The sequence below is a fragment of the Copadichromis virginalis genome, linkage group LG2 (assembly GCF_057382275.1).
Source record: "Copadichromis virginalis isolate Kocher_CV1m ecotype Utaka linkage group LG2, C_Virginalis_male_GT1.1, whole genome shotgun sequence".
NCBI classification, from domain to species: domain Eukaryota; kingdom Metazoa; phylum Chordata; class Actinopteri; order Cichliformes; family Cichlidae; genus Copadichromis; species Copadichromis virginalis.
This window is the reverse complement of record NC_140619.1, coordinates 9,263,036-9,273,468: the sequence shown is the minus strand read 5'-3', so window position 1 is coordinate 9,273,468 and position 10,433 is coordinate 9,263,036. Positions and strand designations below refer to the sequence as shown.

At 42.5% G+C, this 10,433-nt stretch overlaps 1 protein-coding gene across 1 annotated transcript; it reads right to left on the bottom strand.

The window, feature by feature from the left end:
- Positions 1-1,544: 1,544 nt before the first annotated feature.
- LOC146716941 (uncharacterized) lies at positions 1,545-3,339 on the bottom strand. Its single transcript, XM_085470085.1, has 2 exons — positions 2,247-3,339; positions 1,545-2,167 (listed from the first exon to the last, which is right to left on the bottom strand). The coding sequence occupies exon 1, from the start codon at positions 2,987-2,989 to the stop codon at positions 2,258-2,260; it is 732 nt and encodes a 243-aa protein (XP_085326211.1). The 5' UTR covers positions 2,990-3,339; the 3' UTR covers positions 1,545-2,167; positions 2,247-2,257.
- Positions 3,340-10,433: the final 7,094 nt, after the last annotated feature.

Genomic DNA, 10,433 nt, shown 5'->3' with positions numbered 1-10,433 from the left:
GGCATGGTTACTAACGGCGTTGTACTGCATTTTAATGTCTCCAGTGGCTTGGTGCTGTTGACATTTAAAATTAAATTCTTTTATTATCTGTTCCACAGATGCATAATGGCCCACAGACAGTTCGATCATGGTTATGGCTATGGTTCCGTCTTTGACGGGGTCATGAATTTCCACTTCCGAATCTGATTGTGGAAAAGTCCGCCATATGCGTGGGTACTGTATCTCTATAACAGCGACCTCATATGGCTGATCCAAAACAATAGGTTTTGCTAGCTTTGTTCTAAAATTAGATATCTTATTACCCGGGTAAACATGTGATGAAGCATTCGAGAAGAGGCTTACATAGAAGCCTGCATTGTTGTTCTTTTTATTCATGCTTTCTCAGTCTATGCTCAGTGTTGAATGAATGTGTGTAGAGCTGCGTCATCTGAGTTAATTACGCCTCAACGATGTCTTTTTCTGGAATCCACGAATTAAAGCTGTTGGGCCATCCTAGCCATTTCACTAGCACCTGCTTTTTCCGACCCACTTTTTTTCTAGCCAATATGTTTTCAATTTTAAATGTTTTGTTTTCATCAACAACCACACGTTGTATCTCAGGCTCATAAAATGACCCTTTCAATACCTCTCCTGCTAGATCCACTAGTCTGTACACTGGGGGCTGTCTCCCTATACGTTCCTTGACTGTGAAAATCTCATCGGTGTAGGTCTGCTCGTATCCTTTTCGAAACTTTCCTCTCAGTTTTGATATTCGTACAGTGTCACCGATATTAAATTTAAAGCGCAGTTCCCTCTGAGGCCTCGTTTTGTACAGCGCGTTGAAGACCGACTTCTCATTATCCTTATTCACCTCTGCCGGAGCCATTTGGATAGATCTGTGATAAGCATTGTTATATGCTTGTGTGAGATCTGGTATGATATCTACATATCTCCGGGAGTTGGCTGATGTTAAGTACTTCCACATTCTACCCTTGAAGCTACGATTGAATCTCTCGACAATACTGCATTTAACCTCGCTAGCTGTTGAGAAATGCTTGATATTATATCGCTTCATTAGCTGTTTAAAGGTTGCATTATAAAACTCTTTGCCTTCATCTGTTTGTAGTTTCACAGGGATCCTACCCTCACTAAGTATATCTTCAAAAGCAGCTGATACAACAGACCCTGTCTTGTTTGTTAGGCATCTAACCCATGCGTATTTTGAGAATACATCTATACATGTTAGCAGATATCTCACATTATCATTATCTGTCACATATTCACACATGTCAACCAGATCGGCTTGAAACTGTTTGTCGACCCCTGTCACCAATACTCTATTTCTGGGGAAATGGATCCTCGCAGGTTTATGGAGTGTGTAGGTGTCGTCTTGTTCTAAATAATGTTTGACCTGAGATAGTGGAGGTGTTACACCTGATGCCTCCCCTGCCGCTATACGTAGCTTATTTAAACTGGCTAACCCCGCAGGATGGGCTGGATCGTGATATATTTTATGCAATGTGCTTTCCATGATTTACAAACCACAAATGACTATGATGTTGATGTTAACAAGTCTTTTTATTTAATTTTCACAAAGACACAATCACAGACAATGGATACTTGGACACCCCACATTAAACCAGATGTAACCCAGCCCAGTAGTTTCCAATCATGCGGAGCATGGCTGGTTTAACACGGCGGGCGCAAGTACTTGCATCTAGCAGGTGCCCAATGTTGTCATTAATGGCGCATACTATATATCGCTCTGATCTCAGTTCACACATGATGTGTTCTGCAACTCTGCGGATTTGTGTTCCAGACCCATCTGCAGTGGATGAGCGTACAAACAGCCGGATGGCAGGGATGAATCGGTCAGTCTGGAGCCTTATCATCACATCATCATAGTAGGTGTCGAAGAAATACTCAGACAATTCCTGCAAGCAGCTGTGTTGCACCTGACTGGGGTGGCCTGTTTGGCATCCGTAACATGTCTCTTGTATAAACTCATTCAAAGCCAACATTAACAGGTGGAGAGTTGCGAGTTTGATGTCGATTACAGTTTCATCCCACAGGTCTGATATGAGGGGGTCCTGCGAGCATTGTGGTGAGGGTGGTGGAGTCTGGAGGGTCGGGATTAGCAGCTCTGTTGATGGTGACTCCAACAGGTCCCACGAGGGCGTGTCATTCTCTGTAAAATGAAAACCACAAGCTCTTAATTTGTCACATAGATACACACTCAACCCCACACACCCGCACATTAAACCTACCAGTTTATTGTTTAGCTGTCGGAAGGTCTTATGATTTTAGGTTTACACAGGGTACCAGGCAAACCAGTCTTCGGACAACTCGCCAGATCGTCAAAAACAAGGCGCTTTCTAATACTCTCGTACGCAGTGTTGAGCCTGTCCCTCTTGATCGCGTCATCAATCTGGCTAAACAGACGCGACAAACCTCTCCAGTCGCACCACTGTATAAAAAACAAGTCCTTAAACCATCTTGTGCGCTCTTCGAGGTTTAGAGGGTATGGATTTAACCTCCAGTTTTCAAGCCCTCTGGAAGCAATAAGACTATCCCTGTCATCACATACACTGAGAAAAATAAAGTCGTCGGGGTTGCGATTGAAACGATCAGCCTCAACCCTGTAAAGCTCAGGGCCTGATGCACTGTTCCACTGGGAAACATACAGCAGCTCTGGGAAACCCACATTGTCCAGGTCCGCACACACTACGGTGCGGAAGAGCTTCCAGTTTTTAGTAGACATGACTTGGGCTTCCCCCCAAAACAATCCCTCACCACAATCTACACTAAGCACAACTGTCCCTTCGGTATATTTAATGGCATACACATACCCTTCGACGCCTCGATATTCTAACTTGAATACAGTTCCATCTGCGGCGTTTCCACAGCGTTGCTTTTTACGTTGAGGACCCCGACTGCATACTCCTGAAGACATACCTAGAGTGCCTGTGGCATGGGCGATGTCCTGGCTGGGTGTCATTCCGAGCTCCATAGGTCGATGCGTCGGGGATCCTTAGCGAGCGCGATGTGTCGGTGCTCTAGGTCGATGCGTCGGGTATCCTTAGCGCAATGTGTCGGTGCTCTAGGTCGATGCGTCGGGGATCCTTAGCGCAATGTGTCGGTGCTCTAGGTCGATGCGTCGGGTATCCTTAGCGCAATGTGTCGGTGCTCTAGGTCGATGCGTCGGGGATCCTTAGCGCAATGTGTCGGTGCTCTAGGTCGATGCGTCGGGGATCCTTAGCGCGATGTGTCGGTGCTCCTCAGACCGTGGCGGTGATGCTCTTAGAATGTGAAAGGATCGCTTTTATACCCATACAACCTAGCACATCCCACTAGGAGGAGTCGTTCCCGCCCAGAGGGTAGGAACACCTGAACGCGCATGCGCACACACACGAAACTGGTCAAATCGGTTGTCAAACCGGCCAAACCGGTTGTCAAACCGGTTTGGTTGGCCGCCATCTTGGACTAGTGCCATCGAATTACTGAACGCGCATGCGCACACGCACGAAACCGGTCAAACCGGTTCTCAAACCGGTTTGGTTGGCCGCCATATTGGACAGGTGCCATCATATTACTACTAACGGCTATCCATGGTGTCAGGACAACCATCTCCAGCTGAACGTTGGCAAGACCAAGGAGCTGGTGGTGGACTTCAGAAGGAGTCAGCACAGAGACTACAAGCCCATTATCATCAACGGAGCTCCAGTGGAGAGGGTGCAGTCCTGTATAACTATACATGTGATGAATAAAGAACCTTGAACCTTAAAGCTTCTTCACACACACTGGTTATTTAGTTTAGTTTGTGTAGTTATTATCCTGTTTTGTCTTCCATGTCATGCTGGAACATCAGTCTCAACAAAACTTCAGCAGAAAGGACTAATGTGCTGCCGTCCCCCATGTAGCAGGAGAACCTGTGAGAGAGTGGGGTTGGGTTGTAGTGTTGGCAAGTGGGGCTGATTTTCATGTTACTAAATCTCACTTATAGGCAAGAATGTAGTGTATCATTTAGGTATTGGAATCATGAATACATGTCCATCCACTGCTGCAATGTTGCTGCTTTAGACTGATTTATAAATACATGTATTTATTTATTTAAAATGACAAATTATTCAGTTTCTCTGGATTTTTTTCTGTGTTTTGTCTCCATGTTCATTATTAGTGAACTTTGTGTATCTTTTTATTATTGAGTGTGAGCTATTTTATCATGTTTTCTAAACGATGTAACAATCCTCAAAAATGTGCCACACAAACAAAATGCTCTATCATTACACATACCTAATCCTACATTTTAGCGTATGAAAATACAATAATTTATCATTTTAGACATGAGACTGAAAGGCAAACATGAGCTGTGTTTGTGTGAATATCACTGTCTGTTTCCTTTGATTGCACTCATTAATGATGTTACCCAGTATGCTTGTACATCGAATTTACAAATATATTTATATAATTTATAATTTTGTCTGCGGACAACAGTATTAAAATTGTGTTTTGTAGTACAAAATCAATTGGATCAAAACTTCTCCATTACGTAAGAGACTTAGTCAGATTTCAGAAAAATCAGAAAAAGGAAGCAGTGGGTGGGAATTTATAGTTAATCAATGTACAACTATCCATCCTACTTTGACTCCACTTTAAAATTTATCCACGCACTGATGCACTTTCAGACGCTGAACTTTCCATCTTTAGCAAATCTTGTAGCTGTGATCAAACCCTGATGCACTCTCCTTGGCCTCAGTCTGACTTCCACAGCATGACATTTCTCAAACTATTCAAAAGTGTTTCTCTCATTAACACCCATGACATTTAGACTCTTCTGGGTTCAGCTGCTCTTTCACAGCACAGGCTGTATAAATTATTTATGAGTGGAGTTCAAACATGCATCCGGGGTCAGATTCAGATAAATGAATTTGAGCCCTACTGTACTCTTACCATGGTAGATGCTGATATTAAAAAACATCCAAAGTTTCATCTCAAGTAATCCTTGTGAGCCACAGTGTCAGGCTCTGGCTCTACTCTTGGCTCTTTATGATGATATCGAGGTAATGTCCTCATGTGATGATTTCGTTCACATATCTGTAGCAACAGCCCCACACAGTCACCATTCAAACCTCTTCTTTTGGAGCCAGCCAATCAGAAAACAACAACAAAAACAACACACCGCTTACTGCTGGAGAGTGGATTGTAAAGCTAATTTATGCAAAGCAACTTATTTCAGAGAAACAAACATGCCTCCTATTTGAAGTATAATTCACCTGAAGTAATGCTGTACTAGTCTAGTAAAAGATACACGAGCAGCCTGCTTTGAACCAAAGATATCAATAAGCCAGGCTGAATCTTCTCTCTGCGGTGTAATGGCCCGGCATCCAGCTGAGATGCAGCACACGAGTAGACAGATGGATAATGTGTTAGGAAATATTTACACCATGTTAGTCAGTCTAAAAATGTTATCCATTTTACGTAATTTGTGTAGCTTTGAGTTGATAAAGTGAATGCTAGCAGTGTTGGTAAATTTAATGGAGTAAGACAGTCTGTTTCTAAGCTAATTCTCTCCTGGAAATGGATTCAAACTGCTTTTAAAGGAAGGAACCAAAATCCAAAATAATGAACAGATCCTTTTGTTATGTCTGCATCTTGAAATTCGGCACACCGTGCAGCCCCTATTAATGACTGATTGCTGTGGTCCAAAAGTCTCCTTCCTCTGCCTCCTGCATGTGGGCATTTGTGGCAAGCTTCACCATCACCTGTTTCCCAACTAGACTGTGTGTAAGGGGAGGTCTGTTTCTCCACTCTTTGCCAGCACTGATAAATGACTCATGTTTGGTTGTGGAACAGTGCTCTTACCTAGTGCTCTCATCTCCTTATCCATTGACCTCGGTGTGTTGATAACATTGACTCAGGTTTGGATATCTGTGATTTTGGAAACTGCTCTCACTCTGGAAGGAAAACCTTGCCTGCCATTCGCCTGTCCACTCTCTACCCTCCATACCTCTGGATCGACCTGCCTGAGTCTGTAATAAATCTGGTAAACTTGCGTACAGATCCCCATCTACACTTTGAGTCCTCAAATGTTGGTTCTTTATGACACCTGTCCTGTAGCAGAAGTGGACCGCTAACGATGAGCTCACTGTCACAGTTTTTTTTTTTTTTTTTTTTTTACTTAATCACGTATAAGAACTGGAATGAAATCGCAGTTGTGAAACGATTTTTTTGGGGTATATGCGTGAAGCTGTAATTCATATAACACTTCATCTGTTTTGTGCCACTAACACCGGCAACATACAGAAAGCTGCACCAAGAGATTCAATAAAGGATTCAAAAGGATTGAGATTTGTTCGTGTTGCTGGTAAACACAGCTTTGCTCGACTGCATTATGTCAGTCAGTCCCTGCTGAGTTTGAAACATAATCTTCAGGGGAAAAAACAGTCTATTAGATGACACTTTGGAAAAAGAAAAAGGCATAAACAAAGGCTGCAGCACTGGGTGACAAATTGCCTCCTTTAGCTTTAACAGATATTATCTGAAAGGACGAGATCTCATCTTCTCGCTGCTTTTATCGACTATCAAACTCGTTCTCCTGAAGGCGGACTCTCTGCTGCTGGGCTGCAAAACATGACAAACACTATCAGAGTGACTCTGGGGAATTCCAGTGCAGATTCACTATGATATTAAAGGTCATCTCATTTCACTCTGATTAACTTACTTGCTTGTCTTTGAGACTCTTGCAAGGTAATAAATCTTTTTCCCAAGCTCCTTCACTCTTTCGCACACGCAGAGAGACACTTTTAATCACATCTTATGTCTTACGAATATAATGGCTGGGTGTATCCAAATTGCAGCGGGAACATTCAAAGATGATAGCATATCACCCCCTCCTTCCATTCCCCGTAGTGGAGAATAATTAGTTTAAGGCAAAAGAGAGGATTTGTGAAGAGGAGGTCCGTCTCACTGCTCCAGCGCAATCAGTCCTGTCTATAAGTTCACTGGCTTCACTCCATTACGTTTGATGATACATGTCTAATATCTGTCTCGTTGAAAGGCACCTCACGAGGAAAGAACGCATTTCACTGTGCAATTTATACCGAGGAGTCGATGAGACTCAAAGAGGTCCCTCAGATCAAAATCAATAGCAGTATGAGGGTTATGCTTTATGGAATTATGGGTAAGAAAATTCTTAGATGCAGTTTACAATTTCTACACTTTCTTAAAACACAAATCTCATTCTGGCAAAATTGTACATTGAAATAACAGCTTCAACAGCCCTTTGCTGAATTTTATTTTATCACTGGACATCCCGGTAGGAAGTTGTGGAAAAAAAGAAACTATGATAATAATTATTATTGGGATTTTGAGATGTGGCTTCTGTTCTAGCTCTATATCTAGCCCTTCCAGTGTTTTCTCGTGCTTCTGAGATTCCCCTTGTTTTCCTCAACAGGGTATGTAATACATAGTTTGCACTTTGGGTTCTTTTTGGCCTGGTCTTTTTTACATTTCAGTTCAGTGAGGTTTGCAGGCATTCATTTATGCACAGGTGTCTTAAATTTCATTCAGCGGTTCATTCGGGTTGAGCTTCGGACTTTGAATCAGCCATTTTAGCACCTTGACTCTTGTTCTTGTTCACATTTGCTGCTGTGCTTAAACCATGCAGAGTGGAGGCTGATTGACTCATTGTCCTGTTGAATGACCCATTTTGGGCCAAGCTTTAGCTGTCAGACAGATGACATTTGACTCTAGAATACTTCATGGTCGACTCAGAGAGCATAAGGTGCCCAGGTCCTGTGCCTGCAAAACAAGCCTAAATCATTTGTCCACCCTGTAATTAAAGTTATGCTCAAGCTCAATAAGGAAGGTCACTCATTTGCCTCCTTTCCTTAGTGTTGAGCTGTCTTTTCACCACGTTGCTATAACTTTCCCCTGCTGTCACACTCAATATTAACATCATTACACTGGCCCAATCATCTTCTTCCCTGCCATCTTTGAGGCAATCAGCCTCCAGTCTGCATGGTTTAAATCTCAGCGATCTCCGTCATTCTCCCTTTCAGAACCTCATTCATGCAACTGACCTCCTCCCCATCTCCACCTCACTCGAGTCACTCAGAGCTCCATCCAAGCTTCAGTCTTCATCGTGACCAGGACGAGCGTCGTTCCTATCCCAAAGCCCATCCCTAATGGGATTCTGTTTTGCCGCGATAGGTTGTTGGATTTAGTTGCAAAATACTTAAATTAATTTCTCTATCTCAAAGTGTCATGTTCAGTTTTTTTTAAAATGACGTCTCCTTATTGAACTGAATGTTGGTAAGAGGTGTTGCTGATGTACTGTGTTTGGTTTTTGCCAAATGTGGCGCTACACATGATGGTCAAACATCTCCAATCTGGCTTCTCTGTCCAAAGGACATTGTTGTTTGTTCAGATTCAACTTCCCTACCTCCAGTAAGCTGTGCTGCCATGTACAAAGAGAGAAGCAGCTCTCAACAAGCCATACATGTTCAGTCTTTTTTTTTAAAGGTGTACAGTCATGAACTTTAACCTTTAACATAATCACGAAGACTCTACAGAGTCTGAGATAGAGCTCTTGGTTTTTTCATTGTTCTAAGCATTGCATGTTTGTTCTGCAAAGGCAAACATGTATTATCATCAAAATCTTTTCAATCTTTTAAATATTTCCTCAGACCAAGACTTAATAGTGTTCTGTATTTGCTTGAAATGGCTTTTCAGATATCTTCCTGGCGGGGAAGCTCCCTCACCATCAATCTCCTGAATTTTTTAATCTTGTATGTAATGTTTGCTCTTGGGAAGACTTCTGTGCCACGCTGCTGGGGAAAGAGATGTCAGAGAGCATCAATCCATCTTCAGACACTCTTAATGGGAGTGTTTTTCCAGTGCTTTGGTGCATCCATCTGTCCATTAGAGGCTGCTGTATTAGTGTGTGGGTAGTTTCCCCTCGTCTCTCTCTCTGTGAGCATCTCTCTGTGTGTGTGACTATATATTAAGTATCCTGTCTCTTCCCGGAGCAGGTAAACAGCCCTTGTTACAGACAAAAGTGGTGTGGTGCTTCCTCAGTCATCAGTTTCCTCCCTGCAGCAGGTCTCTTCTTGAGGACAGCCTCACGCTCTTTTGATTTCTCCCCGGAACCACGTCCTCTCATTCCTTATGACAATAAAATAATGGCTGTTGAATAGCTCATTGATGGTGTAATCACACGCTGTCTCTGGGTGATCTGCCCATGGCTGGTCTCTGGTGGTCACATTAGAGGAGCTGATAAGTGAATGTGATCCTCTCTGAACAAAAGCCAGGATTCTGATTAGGCGAGGTGAAGTCAGGCCTTGAAATTCACCTGACATGCGAGAATCTGTTTCATAATATCAAAACCCCCCAAACAACCCTGATCTGCTGCAATTCTGCGATTTCACGGTGAGAAATTAGTTGGAATGACTTTGGAAAGGTTCATGAGTTCACAGCTGTTCTTTGGAGAGGCTGTGATTGTTTGGTTCACTTTAGTACGTGGGGTGTGTGTGTTACTTTCATGATTTCTTTTTGTACTTTTAGTACAATATATTGTCTCTGATTTTCTCAAAGCCCAATAAAAAAAGTTTTCGTGACTTTAAAATGTAATAATAATGAAGAGAAAATTCTGTATACAGTTATATAACAATATACATCAATCAATCTGATTTAGCCATTTTCCTCTTCTTGCAGCTTTGGCTTTCTTGTATAAAAATTTTCAGTCCAGCATGTTTGAAATGCTTTGTTGCTGTGACATGACATTAAAATGACAAAAAGCTATTTATGTGTTTATCCAGTCAGGCTTTCTCTCTCTTTGTGTTTTGTTGAAGTCGGGGCACATTTGTGAGTTAATTGCTGTACAGGATATGATCAGACAGATATCCATTGAATACAGAAATTGTCATATTTCAGGAATTTCTGGACAGTCCAAGTTGGTTTTAATCCTGTTTTCATACAAGTACAAATGTAAAGGCTATTTATTTCTGGACATCCCAGAGGAAAACAAAATTCTGAACTGTGGCAATATGGCATCCCTTCGTTTTTTTGAGGTCTCCGCTTGTTTTAAGCTGCCATAACTGTGTCTGTTTGCATACGTATTTGACTCTGGATGAGCTTCTGTGCAGTCTTCAAAAAACCCAACAGAAGATAGCTTGACTGTGGGTCAAATACTAATGGCGTGATAAGCGGGCGAGCCCCACCACCTGAGCTACAGCCACCCTTACAGTGGCATCATTGTTTTCAACATTTTATTTCACTTTACTTATATTAACTTATCTTCTCAGCAGCTGGCTCATGGACCAACAAAAGCGCAGCCAGAAGTGTCCTGCAGACTGGTTGTACCACACACTTTGGGCTCTCCATGTATACAGGTGATCCAAAGCCAGGAGAAGCATGCTGAGCCGCTGAGCTGTTGGCTGGTGTTTTCAGCAATG

Excerpts from the sequence above, each read along its gene's own strand:
- LOC146716941 (XM_085470085.1), bottom strand. The coding sequence starts at position 2,989 with ATGGAGCTCGGAATGACACCCAGCCAGGACATCGCCCATGCCACAGGC.